The sequence below is a fragment of the Pelodiscus sinensis genome, chromosome 3 (genome assembly GCF_049634645.1).
Source record: "Pelodiscus sinensis isolate JC-2024 chromosome 3, ASM4963464v1, whole genome shotgun sequence".
Lineage (NCBI taxonomy): Eukaryota > Metazoa > Chordata > Testudines > Trionychidae > Pelodiscus > Pelodiscus sinensis.
In genome coordinates, this window is record NC_134713.1 from 139,661,349 (window position 1) to 139,686,836 (window position 25,488).

Sequence of the window (25,488 nt, forward strand, 5' to 3'; positions counted from 1 at the left end):
ATATCCTATCGTTTTTCTGTAGGCCTGTCAGCCTCTTTGCTCCCTGAGGGGATTTTTGGCACATTTAAGGGAAAGTCCAGTCATCTGCAATTTGCTGCCTTGGAAGGGGTCTTTGTAATATTTAGAAATAAAGGAGGGAGTCTTTTGCAATGTTTGAATAACACTCCTGCCTTGTTACAGGACCCTGGACCCCCTTCAGGCCTCTTCCTCCACTGCAAATCCCACAGTGCATGCATGCAGCTCACTACTGCAGTTGCTGGAAGTTCGTCAGTCCTTTCTCAGACCAAGTCTGAGACTGAATCAGCAAGACTGAGCCCGCTGTTGTTAAAAGCTGCGTGAGATGACTACACAAAAGTGAGTCCAAGATAAACCAACAAAGGAAAGAGTGCATCAAAAACCACCAAGGGAAATAAAGTGATTTTTGGTATGTGTTTCCCTCAACCAGCAGGTGCCTCTATCGAGTCAATGCTTCTCTGTATCATCGCAGGCCTAGTGGCATAGAACTGGAAATAAACTGCCTTTTAATGAGAATATATCCTTCCCCATAATTTGCCAAGGTTGAATGTGCATTCTGCTGGATTGTCAGGAAGCAGATAGATAGATAGACAGATAGATCTGTCACCCATACACAGGAATTTCGTGTGTGTGTGTGTGCTTTTTTTGTAAATGTGAACTGCAAGTGTATGAATACATCTCCGATGGTCCCTAAAGTAAGCAGGGAAATCAGCCCCAGCCTTCCCCTGGCCGGCCGGAGCATGCCTACTTTGAGAATGATGGAGGGGTGCTTTCGCACCTTTCCTACCCCCAGGTGTACGGTTATCTATCTATCTATCTATCTATCTATCTATCTATCTATCTATCTATCTATCTATCTATCTATCTATCTATCTATCTATCTATCTATCTATCTACCAACACATTGTTATAAGAAAAGAGAAGGGAGAAAAAACAGTATTCCCTAAAGGATGAAATATCCTGGGTGGCAGGAATGAAGGATCTTGGGTCAAGAATTGAGGGAGGCACTCCACATTTCATCGGCACTGACTTTTAACCCCCAGAAAGTGGACTGAGGTTTCTCAGACAGAATGGTTCTGCAATCACAGCCCGATTTCTCCCACCAGTGCCTCTGCCCAGGTCTTTTGGGATGACACCACATCACACAGGCCTGCCAGAAGTCAAACCTACACAGGAGCAGAGAATGCGCCCTTGCCTAGGTGCTAAGAGATCATAAGATGTTAAGGTCAGAGAGTCCCTTTGGAGATTAGCGTCCCCCCCATGCATTTTGCTTTGGAGCAAGGTGAATTCCAATTTTTTGAACACGGGCCCCCAGGGGCTGGCAAAAAGGGGGGAGACAATCGTGACTTGTGAGGCAGGAGGAGGAGAGAAAGTGGAAGAGGCTGGGGTGCTGGAGCGGCTCCCCGGTTCCTTGGCTGCAAGAGACCGGAGCAGCCCCACAGAACTCTGCGGAGGGCTTTCGGAAAGAGCTGGCTTTGCACATTGGAGGCCCCCCCTCCTCCCCGGATGAATTTTTCGGGCTTTGACGGAGAGGAGGGTGGAGCTGGGGGCGTGGCCTCGCAGCTCTTCTTCTCTGAAGCCCGAGCGGAGCATTTGCAGAGGGAGGGCTAGAGAGCAGGGAGAGAAAGCGCGCTGGGTTGTGGCGCTGCCTGACGTTTGCGAGCGGGCGACAGCGAAGTGCACCCCGACTCTCCGCCACGAGAGGCGAGCGAGCCAGGAGGGCGCGGGGCAGGCTAGGAGCAGCAGCAGCTCTCCCTGTGCGCTGGGATTTGCTATTGTTGTGATTATTTTTTCCCCATACATTAATTTATTCCCTCCCGCCCCCACTCTTGCCGGCTTGGATTTTCCCTCCACTCCCCGACCCGTTTGGATTTTGAAAGCGGTGGCCAGAAGGAAAAGGGACCCCTTCCGCCCGATCCCTGCCCGGGGCAGGAGAAGTCGGAGCGAGCCGAGCCAGGGATCCACAGCGGGGGTCAGCCAGCCCCCTCCCCTGAAAGGAAACTCCAGCCGCAGGAAGCCAACCCGAAGACTGGAAAATGCATTGAAACTTTCCGGCAAACTTTTTTTGTGTGCGCGCGCGCGTGGGTTTTTCTTACCGCCGCGGGGAAATCTGTTACAAATCGGTGCCGTCTGGAGCTTGGATTGGCCCGCCGGGGGTTGGATCGGAACCGGGCCGGACCGAGGAGGCTGAGCTTTGTGCAGGGAGCAGGAGAGAGGGAGAGAGAAAGAGAAAAGGCTGGGGCGGGGGGTCTGCTTCTTTGGCGCTTAGAGAGCCGGGCCCATGGAGGGGTGAAACCCGAGACTGAAGAGTTTCCCCGGGCCGCAAGCTTTGCAGAAATCGCCCAGGGGAGCGGCTCCAGGAGAGGGAGGACCAGGGCTCGGAGAAGTAGAGAGAAAGGGGAGACAGCAAAGCCTCAGCCAGCCAGCCACCCGCCTCCCCCGACCTGCTCCAGGAATCATGAACTTTCTGCTCACTTGGATCCACTGGGGGCTGGCGGCGCTGCTCTATCTCCACAACGCCAAGGTAAAGGGGGAGGGCGGAGAGGGGCTTGTGTGTGTGTGTGTGTGTGTGTGTGTAGGGGAGGGGGGCATCACCCCCCCCCCCGCAACTCCCCCGCCCGGCGTGGTCTCCCCCTCCGCCTGCGGCTGCCGCCGGCCGTGCCTGGACGCTGGGAACTCAAAGATGCCCGCGGGCGGAGCCGGAGCGACCCCCTTCGCCTGCCCCCCGGTGCCCAGGGCTCGGTGCGTGCCATGCACATGCAGCTGTCGCTGTGTGCGTGCGCGCGGGCACGGCTGCCTGCAGAGCCGAGGCGCCGCTGCAGAAGTCCCCGCAGAGGGACACAGCGAAAGGGGCGTGAGCCGGCGGGAGCGCACCCGCGCCACTCGGAGAGGAACGGGCCCTGGGCACCCCGGTCCCGGGGGCGTGCGAGGGAGCCGGGAGTTGCTGGGATCTGAAGGAGTCGCGGGGTCCCGCTCGCTGCCCCGGTCCCTCTTGCTCCCGGGAACAGGTCGGGTCTGTTGCCTGCGGAGTTGAGGCGAAGTTGGGAGCAGCCTTTGAACGCCCAGGCGGACGCGATCCCGGTGCGAGTGCCCGTCGTCGAGCACCACGCTGGCTTCTTGCATCAGCTTCTGGGACTCAGCGCCTGGCCTGGGCCGTAAGCTGCGTCCTCTGCCGCCTGACATTGCCCGAGGCGGTTGTGCCCTGTTTGCCTTTAGGTAGCTCTCTGGGCATGTTCCCGACTGGCGCTGAGCGCAGCCTGCTGGAAAAGCAAATAGAGATCAAAGGGGACAAAATGGATTCTGTACTTCATCCAGGCTGGTTTGCAACATACATGCCGCCGCTGGGATTTCAAAACTCCCTTTTCCTTCTCCTCTCCCTGCTTTTGCCCTAGCCAGCTGCCCTTGGCATTCCGAAAGATCGGCCCCCTCCAGAAATACACCCCTTTGTGCAAACCTCTGCCTCCAAGTCAAGTGGCATATGTTGCCTGCCAAGAGTTATTAAACTGGATTGGTTATATTGAGCGGGGTGGTGTGTGCTTGCTTAGGTGGGCAACAATGGGAGGGATAAGAACAGGTTAGTTTTCAGCTGCCATTTGTCTTCAGGAATTTGGGGAGGCCAGCACCTCGGCCCGGCCCTCCAATGCGAAAATAAATGCCATTTAAACTAACCCGCTGTTCGCATTGTTTGTGGGGCTCTGACACTAAAGGTAACCTCTCAATTAGAAGCCATTTCAGTTCAGTAACTAAAGTCTGGCAGGCGTCAGGGGCTTTGTTGCTAGCGTGTTATATTCCCACTTTCGTAGTGACAGCAGCATATTAACCTATACTTGTGAGGAAATCAAGCTCCCGTCCTATTGGAGAGTGTCATGTGCTAAGTTATGGTGATATCACCGGCTTGTCCTTGGGTAGTCTCATGTGAAGGTGGTTTTAAAACCCCCAACACTTTGAAACCGGTAGATCACAGTACAAAAAGTCTCTCCTCAGAAGAGGATAATGACAAGGACCAAAATAGAGGGAAAAGGTGGGAACAGATAAGGAAGAATAACAGAGTGGCTGTGAAGAGGCATCCCTTCCTTCCAGAAGTGTTGTGAGAATGAAGACAGAGAGATACTCCACTAGTACAGAGATGGGGGCCAGATAAACGCTTAGACAGACAGACAGACCTCAAGGTTTCTGCAAGCCGATGTTAGTTCTATCCTTATTCATATGTTGGTCACCTAGGTACTCCAGCGATGGGAACATTAGAAATGCTGGACTAGACAGATCTCATGTGGGCAGCATGGCAATGACTGTGGGCATGGCATAAGCATGACTCTTTGTGTTGAGAGAAGAGGTTTGTGCTTTGATGATAATATTTTATCTCCACTGTTTATCAAGCAGTGGTGCAGAATAAATGTATCTACCTAGCCAGGCATGCTGGGGAGAATTAAATAAAACCCTGGCCCAGGTTCAGGGGAAAAGCCAGGTACAGGTGATGAATGCTGCTTTAACAAATGTGGAGGAGAGGGCAGGTATTGCAGTGCCGCTTGAGGAAAGGCAGTGTTATAATTACTCATTGTTGAGGCTGTTCCTATTGTTATCGCTATTTGCTGGGACAGGGGAAATTGTGAGTTGGTGGCTTGGGATGGGTGATATTGTTGCAGGTGTCCTGTTCTACTGGACCCCCTCCCCCAGATGTTAGCCGGCCTTGGCCCTGCTGCCCTGTCCTCACTCTTCCCAGGGTCAGGTGAGGCTGATGGGTTTGGGAAGAGGGTAAATTGAGCTCTCCATGGCCCCTTTTCCCTAGAAAGCAGGGGAGCAGAGGCCAGACCCATCATTTTGCTGCTTGCTGGGTTTGATTCTAAACTGCAGCCTCCCAGGTGTGACCCCAGGGTGAGAATGTCCTGGGAGTGCGAGCTCTTCCCTTCCTGCCCTGGAATGTGGCAAGACTTGGGTACAGCCAGCTGTATTGCCATAGGGATCCGGCAGTGACCAGACACGGAGGGAGGGAGGGAAAGAAAGCTTGTGACTAGACTATTAATGATCTCACACCCACCAGGCTCCTGCGTTTGGTGTGTCTATGAGCCAAGCCACGCTGGAAATACCAGGAGAACTAACTTCCCTTCTACACTCCTGCAAAGCTGCTTCTCCCTCTTATTCTGAGACCAAACTAACAGTGTCTCGGGGGGGGGGGGGGGGGGGATTGCGTGCTGCCATCCCAGAGGATCTCTAATACTCGAACAAACCAAGATACTTTTGCCCCGTTCTGCTCTGTCTCAGAGGTGCCTATATTGTCCACTGGCAGTTTGCAGGATTATTGACCTCTCTCTGTATGTACAATGGGGAAAGGTTGCAGTAAAGCCCCCCCTCTCCCTTGAGTAAAAACCTCTGAGAAGAATTTCTTGCGCCTAAGACTGAAAGTGCCTTAACTCCCGTCCCAGAGTCCCTCCCAAAGTGGCTGGATTGTTTGTTCCACCCCCAAACAGTTACAAAGCTCTTTTAATGAGCCTGCAGAGATTAGGGGGAAGGGTTGGAAGAGAAGGGGGGGGGGGGAAATGAGTGGATTAACCTTTTCTCTTCCTCAAGAGAGTAACTTGCTTCACATTAGAACTGGATCCCTCAGTAAGGCAGAGGGGACAGAGAAGATGCAGATACACACAGAGGCTGAGTGACTGTTTAGGCAGCGTTTGTCTGATTCCAGATTACAAATTCTCAACCACCTGCATATATAGCTCAGGGCATAAAAGAAGCCTCTACCCCCCAAAGGGGGAATTATGTGCCTCTAACTTGGGGACTGCATCCAGGCCACAGAAAAACGTGGAAAGCAATCATTATGGAAGTGATGAGTAATTCCAAAAGCCAGCACAGGAGAGAGAGCCCAGGCAGCATGACCTTCAGGCTCCCACCAAAGGGCATTGGGCCTTGTTGTCTCCCAAAGGGCTCTTCCGCTTGTGTTGTCCAGTTACCCCTTCTATGGAACAAAGCCCTCTAATGTGAGGCAAAGGCCCTTCCATCCAAGCAAAGCTGCCTCAGCAGACAGACTCTGTGGGTACCAGGGATAGGAAATGGAAAAGGAGTGAGAGAGATATGTTAGTGGAGCAGGGCCTCTAGGGAGACACTATTATTATTAATTCCAGAAGCCCTCCCAGATCCAAAGGCGATGGGGGTGGGTGTGTGTGTGTGTGTGTGTGTGTGTGTGTGTGTGTGTGTGCTGTGAAATCACCTTCTTTCCATGCCAGTGGGTAGTCACGAAGTGCTTCAGTTTAGGCAGGCACAGTGATCCAGTTTGACTTCCCAGACCACTGTACAACTTAACACTTGGGCAGCCTTTGTGAGCCGGCAGTTTGCACGCGCTCACGCACACTGACTGCCATAAAATCGTGAGGCAGAGTTTGGTTACTTCCTCGAGTGGCACTGGCTGGGAGTCACTGGGCTCTGCAGAAGAATGAGGTACGGGCTGTGCTGCAGGTGAGGAGTGAAAATGTGCTGCTTGCACCTGTTTCTTAACACCTGCTGGCGATGTCGGGGGCACATGGCAGGGGAGGCCAGTGGTCCCAGAAAGCAAGTAGGCACTGCTGAGCTGTAAAGGGGTCTCGGAGCCAGTTCTCAGCAGCAAGCAATGGTCATGCCGTGCCTGACTCCAAGCCCTAACGTAACAATGGGCCTTGTCGGTTGAACGGACTGAGCTGGCTGGTGATTTCCTTCCTTCACTAGACCACAGCTGATGCTTTTCTGTCCCTTTTGGCCCTGGGTCTTCAGGCCCAGGCTGGTTCTGGAAGGTTGGCGCAGTCTCTGCCTCCTCCATTTTGTCTGTGTTTTGTTGCAGTGAACTTCGCCCTGCAGGCATGAAACTGTTCATGGGAGCCCACTTTTAAAACTGATCTTGCAGCCCTGTGAGGGGAGATTGCTTCTCCTTCCTTGTGGGTGGCTAGGCGGCTGAAGGCTGGATTTGCACATAATACCTAGGGCTAAGAGCTTATGGGCCCACCTTAGCTAGAGGGAACTGCACAATGGGAGAAGGGTTTCTTTTCCTGCTTTAGAAACTTTCTATTTCCTCCTTCCTCTTAAAGCTGAAGCTCCAAGGCAGTGCATGGGATAGCGTGGAAGTATATAGGCAGCTGGATCTATTTGGCAGGCTTGGGCTGGCTGGCTCCAGTCTTGTATCTGGCCATATGTGAGATCGTAGTGATTACCTTTTTAAAAAAGCCTAACGTGACTATATTGCATTTCTTTAGTGCCACTCCTCTCCTGGCACGTTAATACAGTTCCACTGAAATGCAGGTGTCTCCGGGGTTGAGAAAACCGTGCAGATAGCAGCATCGTGCACAAACACTTGGAGACCGGGCATTTTTGGTCAAGGACAGCAGAGTGAACTCTGCCTTATGGAAAACACCATCAGAGCTACCATGCTCACACAAAGCAGACGAGTTGAGTTTTTAAGGTCTCACCTGAAATGTAAAACACTTCTCTACTAAAACCCATAATACTTTTTCGCCATCCCTCCCTCTGGCTGGGGGGCAGGTTCGTTAATTTCCTTAATGCCTGTAGCAGCGTCTCAGAAGTGTCTCTTGTCCCTACAAAAGCAGCAGGAGCTTTTCTTTTTTCTTTCTTTGCTGGGAAAGCGTGATAGAGGAGCTGAGTGGCCTAGTCTTGGTTCTGCAGCTTAGAGGCTCTGGCCCAGATCTGTGACTCCATTGTTCTGTGGGGCAGTGCCCTGCCTGCCAGAGGGTGTGGAAGGGAGCAGGGGTAGTTTGGGGCAGTTGCTGTGTGTGGCAGTGATGCAACAGTTAACTACTCTGACATAAAGCCAAATATCGCCACCCAACAATCGCCACCACTCAGCGGCAAACATGGTAAGAGCAGAGATGACCTTTCAAACCACGAGACTTTTCTCACCCTCCTTTCCTCCCCCCTCCTCCACCGCCACGTAATGCCAGCTCAAATGATTTACCTTTATAACAGAGACTAATTTAGGAGCGAGAGAGGAGGGAGGAAAAATAGGGCTGCTGTCCCTTTAAAAGCAGTACCCAATCTGTCTGCACTTGCTAGCCTGCTTTGCACCATAGGCCACTTTTCGAAATACCTTCCACTAACTTTCCTTGGAACATGAACGTGGGCAATCTCCTAGCTTATTTGTCATGTCAGCGTTAGAAGGTCACCAATGTTGTTTTTCTCCCCTCTCCCCCCTGCCCAGATTCCCGCTCTGTTTTTGACCTTAATCATTCAAAATGCCTTTGACCAGATAATTTCTGTGTGTTCTTGTTTAAAGCAATATTGTACTAAACCAGATCCCCATCCACTCCACTCCCAAGTGCCCACTTTTGCTCTGGCGCATACACTGGGGTGAATTGCCTTTCCCTGGATGCTGTGTCTCTGCCCACCCTCTCCCCTTTTAAGCCCAAGCCAAGGTGTTATTTTTATTTCATTTTCTTCTGCTCTGGAGGAAAGAGAAGACAAAGGTTTCTCTGTGCTTGTCTTGTAGTCACATGGGGTGGCGGGGGGGGGGGGGGGGGGAGAACACTTCCACTCAAAGCCGGCAAAAGCCTTTACTAATAACTTTTCCCCACATGCAGTACTCCCCCCAGTAAGGCTGCAGCAGGGAAGTCAGACGTGCTCCTTTGGGGTGGCTTTATTTGCTATGGGGAGAAGAAGGGTGGGTTCTCAGCCCCATGAGAACGCTCCACACTGTTGCTTCCTGTGGCATTGTTACCTCAGCATTCTGGAGCTAGCGGGTGGAATCCTGGGAAGCGGCTCAGTTCTCTAACCGCCCCTGGGGACAGGGTAATGACTTTGTGTTTTGACTAATTTTCTATTATCTTTTCAGTTGTCGCAGGCCGCTCCGACCCTGGGGGATGTGGAGAGGAAACCCAATGAAGGTAAGCGGCTTGCCTTGTTCTTTTTTCAACAGTTACAGGGCTTACACGCCACTAGGAATTGCAGATGCTCTGGGAGGTGGGGAATTGGGGGGTAATTTGGGGGGAGACATTGAGCCAAGCTGCTGGGAAGATCCTTAGGACCAATACTGCCACCTTCTGGAAAGCAGGAGCAAAGCGTGCATACAGAGGTGGGGGGGACTAGGACTGGAAATGTGAGATGCCAGATTTAACCCTTTTGTGGTGTCATGTTCATTAGAACGGCTCTTTCATTTGGAAGAGCCTTTTTTTGCAATGGGTGGGCCCGTCTGAAGAGCTGGCTTTTCCCTTCCTTCACGAGATGCCTTTTGGGAGAGATAGAGGGTCACTGACTGTCTCAGTCCAATGGAACATATTGCGGATCCTGATGAACTCAGTGCCCGTTTTCCAGAATGCTGACAAAAAATGACCAAAAGCTGAGTGGCTATGAATAGCTCCCTAAAGACGTGCTGCGATGTCACAGGAAGGAGTTTGTCATCTTTGCTGTCCGTCTTCCTCTCCTTTTTCCCATTCGCTCTCTTTCCCATGATAAGATCTGATCATCAGACAAAGGACCAATCAGCACCTGGATCTCCCGGAGCCTGTAAGATAGCTTGTCTTTAAAAAAGCAGAAGCAGCAGCCAGGGATAATTTTCCAGACTCACGCCCTACCCCCCCTCTAGCCAGAAATCTTGGAAAGAGTAGCACTATATAGTGACAGACCTGAATCACATTCCCTTCTGCTTGGCTGGAGCTAGCAGGCCTGGAGCGTTTCTTAGTTGGTACCGTAGTCCAGTTGATTCAATTCAGTTTCATTCAGTTGCAGTCTCAGAGAACTCCAGCTGCTTTACTGGAGAGGAAATCAGGTGTTTGGATGGAGTTCTGAACAAAGCTGGGCAGAGACAAGATCTGTAGTAGGCACCGAGTTATCAAAGGGCGGGCCTTGCTAGCCCATTTCTGACTCGCAGGAGCCTGTGTATTTGAATGGCTCGGCTGTCTTTCAGTAGTTCTTGATTCAGACTGGGGATTACAGCTGTGTAGAGTGAGGCACTCTTCTGTGCCACATCTCAGACAGGGATGCCATTCTTTTCCTCCTTCATGCTGCAGAACTCCACTGCCACTCTAGCAATGGTCATCACTGGCCCTAGCTCCTCTTTATCATCATCTTGAATGGCATGCCCTGGCAGGTTGTGACCCTCGGTGTTATTCCCACAGAAGGGCAGCAGGGGGCTCTAGCAATGCACCTTGGGACTGAACCCCTCCCTGCCACACTCCCGTTTCATTTTCAATAACTTTATTGGCATGACAAGCTGTAGAAGTGTTGCCAGAGATTTGCAGCAGGCTGGATTTGTTACAAGGTGTCCATTTTGCATTGTCATCCATTTCTGTTTGCTGGCAGACTGCCCTGTGAACAGTGAACGACTCATTGACTTCAGAGGGAGCAGGATTGAGCCCGCTGCGAGGCTCATTTTGGTACCCAATCCCTCTGCGACTGGTAGAAATAAGTAGCAGCAAATACCCTGGTCTGGGGCCCCTTTGTGCTCCCATCTGTCTTACTGGTGAGAGGTGTTGAACGGTGCCTGTTGCCCTGAAGTTATCTTACTTTCTACCCACTCCTGGTTCCACATCACTGGAAGGGTGATGGAAAGGGAAAAGAGATTAGTCTATTGATTGGAATGGGGGACTAGGAATTGGGACTCCTAATTTCTATTCCTAGTTGTGTGATGCTAATTATGTCTCTGATTAGCCCAGGGGACTAGAAATCAGAACACCTGGGTTACGTTCTTGGTTCTGTGTTTCTCTTGCTACAAGACCTTGAGAAGTCAGATCCCTCTTGCCTCCGTTTCCCCTCTCTGAAATGGGGTGATAATACTCAGCAAGGGGAGTCATACAGCTTCATCCTTTGTAAAGGTCCTGGGATAAAAGGTCACTTTGTTTCTTTGGTCTCTTCGCTGACCCTAGTGCTTCAGCCAGGATTACATTTGGGGTGGACGTGATCCAATTTGGGGACTATTTGTAATTGTAGACCCGGCCCCCCTGCTGCTCAGATATCCTTCCACGTGGTTTTGTGGCACAAGCCGTTGTAGAGAAACCAGACAAACCCTCTTTGTTTGCTCCACGAGAAGATTTTTTTCTGGTCTAAATAAAGGAAACCACCACCCTTGTGGCTGCGCTTTTTATTTTTAAAAGAAGTGTGTGTGTGTGTGTGTGTGTGTGTGTGTGTGTGTGTACACTTCTGTGCCCATATATACACCAATCACAGACCCATTCTTTTCTGTTACACCCCTTTTTCTAGCATGGTTTCTCTCTACCACTCAGCTCCAAATTTGGGCTTGATCCTGCTAAGTGAGTGCCTTAAACTCAAATAAATCAGTGCATCTGGCAAGATCAGCTCCTTTGTGGGCAGGATGTTCTGATTTAGAATATAGCTGGTCTAATATAGATTCCCCTCCCCCCTCGTCAGAAGCTGACATAGGCTCCTGAAAAGAATCTTTCTTATTCAGATACAAAAACCAGCAGGTAAAGACTGCACCTTATGTGGATAATTTCTTATGGGGATGTTCTGAGTCTGGCACTACCCTGAGTCCCTAGTGCTGTGGTCCAGGCACTGCTGAATGTGTAAGGATTGGAGACTTTACAAATGAAACAAAAGACTCTGCAAAGAAAACTACACGTACAGTTTTGAAACCACAGTCACTGCTATGAATCCAGCTGCTTGGGCCTGTTCAGGCAAAGCCGTGTAATTGGAATCCATCATTGAATCTGGCCATAACCATGGAATCACCTTCCTTATGTTGCTAATAACCCCTTAGATAATTAAAAATGATTTTTTTTTAAAAGCCAAGTATGTTTTTTTCCACCATTTATGCTGTAGGGTTTCCCTTCTGACACTCTCCATTTGGAGAATGGAAGCAGGCTGGTCCGTTTCACTTTAGTTTCTAGGCAGGCTCAGTTTCTGCCTCTCATGACTATCCTAGTACATGTAGCAGTGTTTAGTTTGCATATGTTAACTGTTTCCCCCCTGCGTGGATCATCAGCATTTTTATCTCGGATTTATTTTTATTGCATCAGTTCCCAGATCCTGATTGCTGGGAGGGTGTGAATAAGCAGCAGCATGTCTCCATAGCTGCCTCTGGGCCTGCATAATTTCCCAGGTGCTAAATTGTTTAAATCCACTGTATATAGATAGTCTCTTTTTAAGGTTAAGGTCATCCTGAAGGGGAACAAGGAGGTGGCCCAAACAAAACGGATGAGAGGCAGCTTTACTGAGGAGAGGGGGAACGGAGGAGGAAGAATGCTAGCAACCAGTCCCTGCCTTGCAGGTCACATTTCCTTTCTCTGAGCCACTTTTCCTTTTAATAGTCACTTGTGCTCGCTGACACTTTCAATTCCCAAACAGATACTCCTCCCCCTGGCACCCGCTGCCAGCAGTACTGTGATCCTGTCAGCTCTGCATGACCTAGAATTAACTTTCAACAATTACCTGCGGGCCCTGAGCTCAGAGCTGCTGCTTTCATATTTTTGTGGCAAAGTAACCTTTATGCCAGTTTGTCACAGGTTCAGGGCACTCCAGAAATGCTTAGTGGAAACCATTTTTTCCATGATGCAAGCAGTTTGTGCTTATCACATGGGGTTATCGACCTCGCCATTACAGGACTGTGCATACACTGCGGGCGTATCATTCTAATGCAGAACAGCCACTGTCTCCTTCTGCTCTTTGAAACGTCCTCTCGAGAACGCATGTGGGACTGAAGGGTGCTGTGCATTTGCTGTCCGCAGACCAGGGCTTTCATCTGAACTCTCTTTAAACCTCTCCAACCCTCGACCAAGCAGTGGGATGACTCTTTGGCACCAGACACAGGAACACTGGGAAACACTTGTGAAATCAGAGAGGGCTGCAGCACCTGCTGTGTAGTCCACTTGAGTGCCTTGAGGGAAAAGGCAGATCTGCACCTCCCCTCTCCCCCACCTAATTCTGGTATGTGGCCAGTTATCACTCTGGATGCTGAGGAGTGGCTTTGATTCCTCCAGTCCACTGCTGACCCTGGATTTCCTGGGCTGAGAAACAGGCATCTGCCTGTGAGGTTCCAGGCAGTTAGAGACTGAGACTCTGGCAAATGTCATTCACAGACCGTGTAGTGCTCCAGAAGGTGGCATATTGGAAGGGATGCTTTGGATCTGACAGGTGGGAGGACAGGAAGGTGTAATGGCATGGAGGAGTGGGGAATGCACTTTTAATGATTGAAACCCATTCTCGTTCACCTCATGGGAGCTTCCTTTCCCAGAGATAGGCAGGGGTGGATCCAGCCCCTTCTGGGGGGACTTTTGGGGGTTACTCCCCACTTTAGATTCTAGCATTCCCAGTGTCCACTGGCGGAGAATTTGACATTTTGAATGGGGAAAAGATAAATCTTACCAATAAGACACCCCCACACCAGTGTTTTTTGGCTGAGCTAAGTCATTCAGTGGCAGCATGTCTGATGGAGTGTGTCGGATAATAGGAGTGGGGAGGCAGGTAGGGGAGGCATCGGGGCCAAGGTGAGTCGGATCATCCTAGACTGTTATCTTCACACTTCCATTCTCCCACTGCTACTCAGTGGCAGCAGCTGATTCAAGCAAGATTCTCCTCCTACCCCGTTAATAGGATATTTGGGGAGTTCATTTGTACTGGTGGGGGGGAGTGGCTCCTCAGTTTGGTGGGGATAATTATGAGGAAATCTATATCGTAGAGGCAGATCAGGGCTGCAGAGCCTCCAGTGAAGGGCAGAGGGACCAGTCATTTCAACTGCTTGCCTCATTCTGAGGGCAAAGGTCTGCATGTTCCCAGACTGAGCTGCTATTAATTCGTTCTCTCTCTCTCTCCTTCCCTCTCTCCTGCCTCATAGTTATCAAGTTCATGGATGTCTATGAGCGTAGCTTCTGCAGGACGATTGAGACCCTGGTGGACATTTTGCAGGAGTATCCTGATGAGGTGGAGTACATCTTCAAGCCGTCCTGCGTGCCCCTGCAAAGGTGTGCAGGCTGCTGTGGTGACGAGGGCCTAGAATGCGTCCCCGTGGAGGTGCACAACATCACCATGGAGGTGAGGGAATGGGGGTAGCAGAGGGGAGGGAGCCTCCTGCCTCCGCCATCCCGAGTCACTGCAACTTGGTCATTCTGAGCAGCCGAGGAGGCAAAGCCTAATCTGGGAGCAAGATCTCCTCAGAGAGAGCAGATGGGCCTCCTCTGGAGTCTTGGGGAGGGAAAAGGGAGTTGTTCAGTCTCATTGCTAGTCATACGCTCGTGTGAAGAGACATTGCTTTGGGGCTCTAGTCTCCCATGGCCGCACCAAGCGGCTTTAACAGGAGTTGCTGTTTAACAGGAGTTCCTATTTAAGATTAATGGGAAAATCCATTTTCTGGGTCAGTGGAGTTAACTGGCTAGCCAGAGACAGAGAAGCTGCACTATACAGGCAGCACTTCTAATTACTTCCTGGTGTTACCTTGGAGGCCTGGTAGGGAAACTTCCCAGCCCTTCTCTCTTGCTTTGGTACACGTACCAGGCAGCTCCTGCTGCAGTGCTAAGGTGGCTGAGTGTCCTGTAAAAGAAGAAGCCCTCTCTGAACTCTCTCCTCTTTATTGGCAGAGCTGAGGATTTGGGTCATTAGCTCCAGTGGCCCAGCAGGAGAGAGAAGGGCCCATATCAAGTAGAAAAGCCCCTTTGCCTTTATTGCTTTTGTTCTGAAACTGCTGAATTCAGTGCTCAGGGGAGTCAGAGGCCGGCAGCGGGGAGCAAAGGCCAGGCGTACTGAGAGGAGGCTCTCTGAGAAAGCCTTTCCCCCTGTAGACCAGCCCCTGCAGCTCCACGCTGGCTGGTTCCTGCCTCTCGCCCTCACAGCCATGCTGATGCTCTTGAGCTTGACCAGCACTGCCCCTGTTGCTCTAGTCCTGGATTCCCTGTACACAGTTCTTCCCTCCTCTCTTCCAGCCGTGGGCCCCTCAAGCAGAGACTGTAAATATTGTGGCTTTGTGGGGCAGACAGGAGACCGCATGGGACTGTGTTGACACCAAACACGCTCATTTTACTCATGACCTGAGCCAAATTTGAGTGTGTGTGTGTGTGTGTGTGTGGAGAACCTTGCAGCATTATTTACAGGGCTCGACGATTGCGGTAAAAACTACTCGCCCTGCACCGCACATGTGCGAGACCCGCACTGCGCATGCACGGACCACTGGTGAATAGGGGTGACTGGCTGAAATCTACTCACCATGGCCGAGTAGATAAGCGTATTTGTCAAGCCCTGATTATTTAGATTGCAGTAGCAATGCAGCCTCCCCTCAGAATCGGGAACCCAGGATGTTGGGTGCTGGAAATTAGAAACACTTTCTACCCCTCAGAGTGGACCTATCTACACATGCATTGGGGGCAGGTGCACATCAGCAGATTTCTGCCACAAGCACCAGTGCTGGCATCCCTGCTGGGTTCCAGGCGCTGATGCTAATGGGATAAAGGCCTTGGCTCTGAGACTTGGCTTAAGTAACTGCTGCAGCTGCACTGACCCCAGCTGAAGAGCTGGCGCTACAGGGGTGATGCTAGTGCTGTGCCCAGGGATCACAGCTTGGCAGCCTTGAATGGGTCCCATGCCTTGCTGCACAGTGGCTTTTGTTCTGCGTGAGCAGGCAGGGAGGAGAGGATGACTCAGGGGATCAGGAGTTTTCTCCCAGAGCCTTACACCTGGAAGGCCTCAGTTGCGATCCAGGATGGGCTAGGGGATCCAGAGTAGCCTGGGGAGCCTTTCAGCCTGGGCCTTGGTTGAAATCAGCCCCTTTCTTACCAATCTTAGAGGGGCCCAATCCTGAAAAAGCACGTGGCAGCACTAAGCAGTGTCACCGGGGGGAGACTCTATGGACGAAGCTTGCACAATTGCCCTCGCTTCCATCCCAGCATCCAGGGCTGTCGCACTGCCCTGTTCCCCAGCACCACTTCACATCTGCAAAGGGCCCCCCGGCAGTGCGCAGGTGCCTGGAAGCCCCTGTAGGACAGGAGTTGGGGTGCTGTCCTCAGAGGCACAGCGGGGGGCTGGGAATGTTCCTACTGCCTGTGCTTGGGCTGCTGGCCTTGGCAGAGTTGCTTCCCAGCCCCGACTGGCCGGTGATTTTGATTTTTCTCTGTGTCTTTCTTTGTAGATAATGAAAATTAAACCCCACCAGAGTCAGCACATAGTGCACACGAGCTTCTTACAACACAGTAAATGTGAATGCAGGTGAGGATGGAGCAGCGCTGGGGATCTGCAGGGTTCCAGCTGCTCTCAGAATGCACCTACTCTCGGGGAGCCGCCCTGTACTTTTTACTGGGATTGGGGCTAAGCAGCCCGGCGTGAGGCTGCAGTTGGGTCCAGGCTGGCGTGCAGAAGGGCAGCTGGGCTGGGAATCAAAGAGTCCTTCACTGGTGATGTCATCTCCTTTCTCGATAGTGCTGGAGGAGCCGACGATAGACCCTGGTGGTTGCTCAGCCAGTTGAGATAGATGGGATCTGGGGCGCTTGGCAGTGTCCGTCCTGCCCAGGGCTCAGTGGTGGGGCTGCTGTCCTGGGGGAAGGAAAGGGATGGTGAAGGGGAGCACAGTACAGTAAGGGCCTGCCGTTGGCTCCTTTCTAATTGGGCATTTGCTCTCTCTCTCCCTGCAGACCAAAGAAAGATGTCAGAGCTAAACAAGAAAAGTAAGTGACAAGTCTTTCCCTCTGATTTCTTTTGGTGGTTGGCTGGCGATTTATTTCCTCCTCTTTGCTCATTTGACAGCAGGAGATGCTCAGATCTAGGCACTGTTTCTTTAATAAGCATGGGCTGCTGTTAAAGGGGCTATAAACCCTGAATCCATTCCAGGAGGGCACAGAAATCCAGTTCTGGTGGTTCTTCCATCTTATTCCAGGCTGTGGGAGTCTGCTCCCTGCCTGATCCCAGCATGCCATTGGCTCCCTAACACTTTACACAGAGTGTCAGAGAAATCCTGGAGTGGAGTGACAGGCCATTCGGGAATGGATTCTGATGGTGTTTCTGTGGTCCCTGGAAATCGCTGCTTTTCTTTATTTCCCATGGTTTTGGTGAGCGCTTGCTGGCTTCTTTCCCATCCGCTTGCCCAGAGGCTCTTTCAGCAGCCAGACTGTCCCTCTCAGCTTCGGTTCCTAGCAGGGCATCTCTCTGAACCAGTGCTGTGCTTGGCATCCAGAAGAGATTGCATTAGGGGCCTGGTGGAGACGAGGTGAACGTGACCCGGGGCTGGAGTGTTCGTTGATAGGCGGGAAAAGGAAAGGAGACACCTCACAGTGGTTTTTTTTGGAGGGGGGTCGTGGCGGAGGCTTTCATGAGAAGTGAAATCTCTGTCAGCGTGTGGATTTGCTGGGGAGACACAGAAGGGGTCAGGGTACAGCCTGTTCAAACACAGTCATGAAATGACACCACCACCGTCTACTCACAGCAACAAAAACAGAGACAGGGAGGAACAAATGATCCCACACTCACTTGTTCAGCACAAATCAAATCACGAAAGAGGAGAGCGCCACCCCTCTGGGGGCACGGGAGAGCTGAACTGCGCATGGCCGGGGTAGCGGCTCTGCCATGTGAACGCCCGGTGCCAGCGAGAGACTGGTTGGAGCTGGGCACGGGGAGATGAGGCAGAAAGAGAGAGAACGCCTTGCTGGTCGGCTGTGCAGCCAGAGTTGCTTCCCAGCCCTTCCTCCTTCCCTGGAATTTGGCTCACGGTTCTATCAGGCCGACTTCCCCCCGGCTTTGGCCGGAAGCGCCTTCTCTCTGGAATAGTGCGTGCAGCAGTGGCCCAGTTTGAGTGACGGGGCTTTGAAAGTGTGAGAGAGCTGTGGCTGTGAGTGCTGGGGCCGTGGGCGGGGGGGAGGGGTTGGGCGAAGCAGCCGGCTTTGTCCCGTCGGCGCAGCGTTCCCTCTCCGCTAACCAGCCCCACCTCCCCTCCACTTGGCCATTCCGGCCCGCTAGGGACAGTTTGGTGTGGGTCAGGCCGAAGTCCTTGTGCTTGATGCTTCCATTCCTACCCCCCTCACCACCCCAAGTTCATTTGTCCTCAATGTCTCTGTAGTTTGCAAGGCGTGATAACTCCCTTCCCCCACCCCCATCCTCACCCCATGACTCCTTGTGTTCCTGGGACGCTCTCTTTGCCCACGGCTAGGAAAGAGTTTGGAAGGAAATTAACATTCAGTTGCTGGTGCCAGCAAACAGGCTTGAACAGGGCCCAAGTAAGGCCCTGCCAGTTACCCTCAGGGTCCTCCTCCCCTCCCAACCCTTCTCCACCCCCTCAAGGTGGACTGAGCCAGGGAAGGGAGGAAGGAGGCAGAGCTGAGGAGGAGGGCGGCTTTAGGACAAGGTCTCGCTTGCCTGACAAACACTGGGATTTTGCTGTCTCTGTGTCGCGCGTCCCTTGCATTGGGGCTAGTGCAGCTAGAAGGGCAGAGCAGGCTGTCCCCCTGCTCCGCCATTGACAGCCGGACTGGTGCTGTCTCCTCCCAGACCCGCCTGCCAATCAGAGGCGGTTGATGGATTTGGAAGAAGAAAGTGTAAAATGAGTCAGCCCCTTGGCTCCGTCTGCGCCTCTCTCCAGCTGTGCCAGGGGAGAGGGGGAGGTTTGAAAATTGCTTGGCTGGCAAAGAGTGGTCTGTTTCCCCTCCCAGGTGTCAGAACTAGGTCAGGTCTCTTCATCCTGCAGGGGAGCAGGTAGGAAGCTGTCTGTGAGTAGGAGGCAGGGGAAGGGCCCTGGGGCTCCGGGCCATAGGCTGACAGTCAGGAGACAGCCCTGTCACAAGAGTGGGCAAGTGAATGACTCAGCTGTTGACTCCTCCTGCACCGCTACTCACCTGCCTGCAGGAATCGCTCCCTGGGCAGCTGCTCTGCAACCAAGGCAAAGAGGCTGGTTGCCTGAGGTGCCAAGCGCTGCAGGGGCCTCCCCCACAAGTGAGCAAGCCGCGAGGGCAGTGGGTGCAGGGCAAAGGGCCGAGGGAAGTCCAACCAAACGCTTTCGACTTGTTACCCCTTCCTAATGAGATGTACATGGTAAAGATTCAGCACAGGCCCCTTTGCCTCAGGGAAACCCGTCTGCCCTCCTGGCCCGTGTGTAACTGAGGATGGCTTCCGGGCCTGGCAGGTAGTCAGCCTGGCACGGCAGGACACCATGGTGGACGTCTCCGCAGCACTGACATTTCCTGGGGAATGCTGGCAGTGCATCTGGCATGCAGAGCGGCGCTGATGCTGCAGTTTTGCTGGGCACGTCTGGGTGGACGTGCTGTCGTTGCCCCTCCCAGAATTTGGGCCACACTTGCTCCTTTTCCCCATGCCCACAAAGCCTTCCTCTCCCTTTTGGTTTTCTTCTGTTTTCTCTCTCTTTCCCTCCCCCTCTCTCTCTCTCTTTCTTTTTTTCTGTGTTTTTTTTTTTTTTTTTTTGGTTTTTCTTCCAGAAAATCAAAGCGAGGAAAGGGGAAGGGGCAAAAGAGAAAGCGCAAGAAAAGCCGGTACAAACCGCTCAGCTTGTACGTTTGTGCGTTGTGCTCGTAGAGTCTGTCCCAACCCCATCAGCCCGCTTGCCGCACTCTCAGAATCTCCCCCTTCTCCTCCCAATCACTGGTTGGCTCCTCTCCCTGCAGGGCGGCATTGGTGGTGGCAAAGCTCTGGCACTGGGCAGCGCAGCTGAGGGCAGGTGGCTTTTGCTTGCTGGGCACCTCCTTTCTTTGACGAATGGCTGTGGTCATTTCCAAGGGCACAGGAATGCAGCAGCCGGGCGGGCTCTTTGCACTGTAATCGCGCCTTATAATGCAATCTCCCCCTCCCTCCCCCTTCCTATTTTGGCCTCTGTCCTCCGCCAGTCCCTGCTGCAAGGCGGGTGATAGGAGACTGGCCTGGGCTGTGCATGCGTGTATGCATGTGTGCGTGTGTCTGGTGGTGAAAAGAAGCATAAAGGAGTAGCGGAAGGTGGGGTGACTTAGGGGGGTGCTCTCTGTCTCCTTAGGGTGGCTTCTCTCTCTCTCTTACTCTCACTCTGATTCACACAATTCTACAGTTGTAAATTCACACCCTTTCTCCTGATAGTCTCTCAGGTGGCAGGTCTGGAGCAGGAAGGGGGTTTAAAGGATGAATTCAAGCCCCAGTCCCCAAAGACGGACAAGACCAAACTCGACTGTCGCCACAAGGGGCAGGGACCTTATCTCCTCTTCTGGCACAGTTGAGCCCAGCCTGCTTCTCCGGCAGCAGAGAGATCGCTGGGGGGTTAGCTTACTAGCTGCTCGCCTCTTCCTTGCTTGGATGATCCATTTCAGGGGCGTGTTGCTAAGACATCCAGAGTCAGGGTGGTTCTGTGACCTCCCTGTCCCCCCGGCAGATTGGACCCAAAGTGGGATTGGTGAATACCGTGCTGAGAGCCTGTTTTCTGTCTCTTTACGCTAACGCAAGTGGATGTTGTGCCGCCTAGGTTCTGGGCCTATCGGAGCGTTGCTGCGTGCGCGTGCAGCCGTCTGCCAGCAAAGCTTCAGCGGGCCCGTGTGGGAGCTGCTGGGAGGGGGCACGGGATTGCTTGGATGTGTAGTGTGTTGCATGTGTATTTTCCTCCTGCTGAAGCGCTGTAGCTTAGACTTCTTTCCTTTTGCCTTTTTGCAGTCACTGTGAGCCTTGCTCAGAGAGGAGAAAGCAGTTGTTTGTACAAGATCCCCAGACCTGTAAATGTTCCTGCAAATTCACAGACTCACGTTGCAAGTCGAGGCAGCTTGAGTTAAACGAGCGCACTTGCAGGTTTGTGTCCTGAAGGATGAAAGAGAAACACCCAAAGAAAGAGAGAGAGAGAGAGAGAGAGAGAAAGAGAGGGAGGGAGCTTGCTTCCTGCTGGCTTCTGGCACCAGTCCTCTGTGATCGCTCCTTTCCTCTGTGCTAAGGGGCTGGGCTCAGAGGCACACCTTGCAATGGGAAAGGGGCAGTGTTTGCCTTGGTCTGCTGTGAGCTTCTCATGTGCTGGCAGGGATTGGATGGGATGCTTCCGCAGGCAGGGGGTGTAGGTCCACCCTTGTGGATTTTGAGTTGCTGTGTTAAGCAGGGAAGGAGCCGCTAACCCCATATACCTCCCAGCATACATACTGCCCATTGGTTGGGGTAGGGAAGGCACACGGCTCCTCTATCTCACGTTGATTAGATGCCCCCTTTTGCATAAGCACTGTATCTCTGTGCACATTTGGAGGGTGACTCCTTCAGACCACTCTGGGGAGAGTGGAAACAGTTCCGGAAATTCTCCCTTCCTCCAAGCCCTCCCACACATACCCCTCGAGCCAGCCTTTCTCCTACTCTCCTACTCCTAAACACCAGAGGGGGGCCTCCCAGCCTGTGTGGTGCACACAGCTCCCTACCTGCCCTAACACTGATGTGAGAGCACGTGAGGCTGTGCCCTGGGACATGGCGCGAGTGTGTCTGCCCACAGCATATGCAAGGCAGGGCCAATGTTTCTGGCAGCTTGTGTGTGGGCCCAGTGTGGTCTGTGCCTACCTGTGCGGTCTCATCAGCCCAGTGAGAGGTTCTCTCTCAGTCACAGCTCTAGCTGAAGACAGACCTGCATAGAAACTGGGAGCCAGACCCTCAGCGGGCACAATTCAGTGGAGCTCTGCTGGTTGACTCCAGTTGAGGATCCTGCTGGTGTGTGGGAAAGGAACCACTAGGGCCCCTCGGTCCAGCCTCTGGCAATAAACTCAAGCCTCACTTTGCAAAGATCCGGTTCCCAGCACAGGGTGTCGGGCGGTTTTTATTGGGGCGCAGAGGGCAAGCAGCTATGAAAATGAAGGCCCTGTGTGGCCAGGGCTTGGAAGATGAAGCAGCTCATTCTCAGCCTGTTGGTAGTTTTATGGTTGATCAGCGTCCGTGAATCACGGCCACTCCTGGGAGTGAGGTGCTCACCCCCAAAAGCATTGTGCCAAACCTTGGGAAGCCCAGACTTCGGGTGCTTCCGGCTTGTGAATGCAGAGGAATTGGGGGGGGGGGAGGTCCTGTAACCTGAGTGGGAGAGTGACCGGTGCTGTGGGCAGAGCAGAGCCAGCCCATCTTGAATTACACAGAGTGAGACCATGAGCTCCCTGCCCTTGACCTTTATCTCCCATCACCTCCTTTCCCCCGCCCAGAAGCAGATGGAAATCATCCCTCCTGAATTTAAGGGTGGGAAATATTCCCAAGTGGAACAAAAAGCCCTTCCTGGCTTGAGGGATTATCAGTTTTTCTTGCCAGTCCCTCCCTGCGGTGGGGAGAGTGGCATGATTAGAGGTTTCCAGAGCTAGTGCGTTGGCCGGGAGCACAGGATGGAGTCACGGAGTGGAGGATTTAGCTGTTTCCAGATTTAAAGCTGGTTAAGCTCAAGTTCCTCCCTCTCTCCCTGCTGGAGTTTCTGAAGTTGAGCCGTACGCGGCAGGGCAAGCTCTCGTTTCTCCCGTTGCTTTCGCAAGCGGCGGCCGCTGTTCTCTGGCACTAACCCCTGCTCGCAGCAGCTCGTGGAATGAGGCACTTTCCTTTCTTCTTCCTGTCTGCATGAGACTGTCTTGGCTGCACCATTTCCAGTGGGAGTCACAGGCAACGAGTGTGTGGGGGGGGTTGTCTCTGCATGGGTGGGTCAGTCCCTCTGCACAAGTTGGTGTATGATTTCCTGAGGGCTCAGATGGGAAGCAGAGTGGATTTGAGAGAGAAGGAACTTTTTGGTGGTAATTTTGCCTCTAACTCGCCCTCCAACCTAAGTGAATCCAGAGGAGCCTGATATGTCTGGGTTGATATTCTCAGTGATTTCCCCTATCTTCTAGTCTATAAAAAATCACTATTGGGGTCTCTGTGGTGCCTTCAGCTTGTCTCCACAGAGCATGCTCAAAAACTTGTCAGCTCCCTCCCTGCCTGCCCCTGTTCTCTCCTTCCCCCCACAAATGTAATCTCTTTTCTCTCTTGCCTCCCTCTCCTCCCCAGCAGATGTGAAAAGCCAAGACGGTGAGCAGTGGAGAAGAATGGGGGACAGCCCTGTTTCTGGAGCCGGATTTCTCGCCTGGATGGAAAAAGAAAGAAAGAAAGAAAACACAAAAACTCTAATCCAAATGAACCCTCTAATGAAGGATCGGTAGAGCACAGCACTTTCAGTATGGACGATGGACTCTGGAAGGAACATTCCCCGAGGCACCTGCCGCACAGGATGTTTTATTTTATTGTTTTTTTTCTTTTCATGCTGCTAAATAAGAGAGCCAGGAAGACTATAAGGGTGTGTTTTATGGGATTCCCATACATACATATACATAGGTATAAATATATATGTACATACATATATATGTGTGTATGTATGTATATATATATATATATATATATTAACCACATATATGTGTGTGTTCGCAAGTGTGTCTGTGTACACATGCTGAATTTTTTTAACATTGCTAATGTTATTGGTGTCTTCACTGGATATATTCAACTGCTGTGGACACAAGCGGGCTACTTGGGGCATAAGAAACAAGCTGAGACTGGACTGTAGCAGAAGCGCTGGGGATAGCCTTCTTAACTCTTGACTGACTTGTGCGGCTTCCATTCTTTCTCTGTTGGGTGGGCCGTTCCACGAACCAGCTTCTCCTCCCTAGCAAGGGGAGGAGAGGAACCAGAGAAGATGGGTAGGAGATTCCAAAAAGCGGTGCCTTGGGGCGTTATGTGTCAAAGGTCAAGGAAAGAGATGGGGCACTGACCCTGCTGCATGATTGAGGATTCCTTCTCTCCTCCTTTCCTCCAACCTTCACCCTTACTCTCTCACGACCTGCCTTGCTGGGGGATGTCAGTGTACGTTTTGCGTTGACTTGACTTGCTGTAGAAACTCTACCAAGAGTACAGCCTGGCCTTAAGGATGGTGGGCAGCTGAGGCATGAACCGTTCCCTGTGAGGAAGTATCACAGTACAAGAATCTATCTTTCTCGCCCTGGTGGCTGTATAACGACAGGAGACTCACAGGGCCCTGAAGCAAGAATGGGGGCTGGTGCAAAGCTGGGCAGCCATTTCACACTGCTCGGTTCTTGCACAAGTGCCGCCACTGACAAGCATCCAAGATGCTGGTGGAACACTTCTGCAAAGGGATATTAATCAAGAGTATATACACAGTAGGGGTGTGTCTGTGTGTGTCTGTATATCTAATTATCTGTACTTATTTTATATATACAGCCAAGATACTCAAAATTACTTAGCGATTTGGGGTGCTTTCTGAGGCCTGATTTTTCACCTGTTCCCAAAATATCAGGCTTAAGGAGCATCAAATTGGGTATCCATCACGTCAAATCACTGCTTTTTTGAAAATCTTGGCCATCTCTCTCCTGAGCTGTAATAGGCGCCGGTATACACACACACCCACACACCAATGAGTGCTTGTATGTCTGCGTGGAAATATATTACCAGCTCTGTGATTAAAAAACAGTAATCAAAAGGATACTTGGTTTGTGTCAGAATGCTGCCAGCCACCACCTTCAACTGAACTTCCAACGCTTAATAATGTGCCAAATGCAAGCGTCCCAAAAGACAAGCCAGTCTAAAACCAGACTCACCACAAGTGACTACTAACCACTAGGAATTCCCCAGCCAACTGATGGCTTTCAGGAGGAGGAAAACACGCGGGTACGTGCCTGCATCCATCATGTTTATACTCACGCTGCATCATGCTCAAGACAGAGCCTTCGGAGGCGGGAAGAGAAAGTGTTTTATATACTTATTTAATATCCCTTTTTAAATTAGAAATTAAACAAATAATTTAATTAAGAGTAGGGATTTTTCAGTATTCCTTGTTAATATTTAATTTCAACTATTTATAAACCATACCTCCTTTTTTTAACTGATTTATGTATAAGTTTAACCCTTCTATGCCCCAACCCATCTCTCCCCAATTGTTGGCAGACTCAGTAGCATGTTATAAGTAGTAATTTAATTGAGTTTCTCTTAACACCCACCCCTACACATTCCTATTGAGACAAGGGTTAGATATACATCTACATACTATATATATATTTGGCTATATGTGTGTGTGTGTGTATATATATATATATATATATGTCTATGTATATGTGTGATTCGGATTAAATAGACACTACGATTTTTTTATATATGTAAAAACAAAAAACAGGAACAATAGAAAATTCTACATCCTGAATTTCTCCTTTTTAATTTTAATATTTGTTATCATTTTATTTATTGGTGCTACTGTTTATCTGTAATAATTGCGGGGGAAAGATATTAACAAATACATATTGTGTCTAGTGAATTTTTTCAAGATATTCCTTAGTACATATTTATTTTTTAAACAAACAAACACAAAAGTACAGATATATCTTAAAAAAACAACTACAATGATGACAAACTTTTTTTGTATTAAAGAATTTAATTCTGATCTTGATTTTCTTTGGCTTCTCCTTCTGCTTTTCATCCTGCTGTGCTTCTAGTGTGTAAACAGACCCTCTAGGGTTGCCTCGAGATTAGAGAGTGCCTGGGATTCAGTGGTTGGACACCATGATTTTGCTCCCAGCTTTAAGAGGAGATTGTGGACTGGTGGATTTGAGCATAGGAGAAGAGGAGTCAGGACACATGGGTTCT

General features: G+C 51.3%; 1 protein-coding gene across 11 annotated transcripts; it reads left to right on the plus strand.

The window, feature by feature from the left end:
* Nucleotides 1–1,596: 1,596 nt before the first annotated feature.
* VEGFA (vascular endothelial growth factor A) lies at nt 1,597–25,289 on the plus strand. 11 transcript variants are annotated; one of them, XM_025188776.2, is made up of 8 exons: nt 1,597–2,539; nt 8,819–8,870; nt 13,772–13,968; nt 16,052–16,128; nt 16,551–16,583; nt 19,338–19,409; nt 20,530–20,661; nt 22,852–25,289. In XM_025188776.2, exons 1-8 carry the CDS (start codon nt 2,474–2,476, stop codon nt 22,874–22,876), a joined length of 654 nt encoding a protein of 217 aa, XP_025044561.1. In that variant the 5' UTR covers nt 1,597–2,473; the 3' UTR covers nt 22,877–25,289. The 11 variants fall into 11 exon arrangements, with proteins under 11 accessions (XP_025044561.1, XP_006131393.1, XP_025044562.1 ...); XM_006131331.4 differs by having other exon boundaries at nt 22,855–25,289; XM_025188777.2 differs by having other exon boundaries at nt 19,338–19,391.
* Nucleotides 25,290–25,488: the final 199 nt, after the last annotated feature.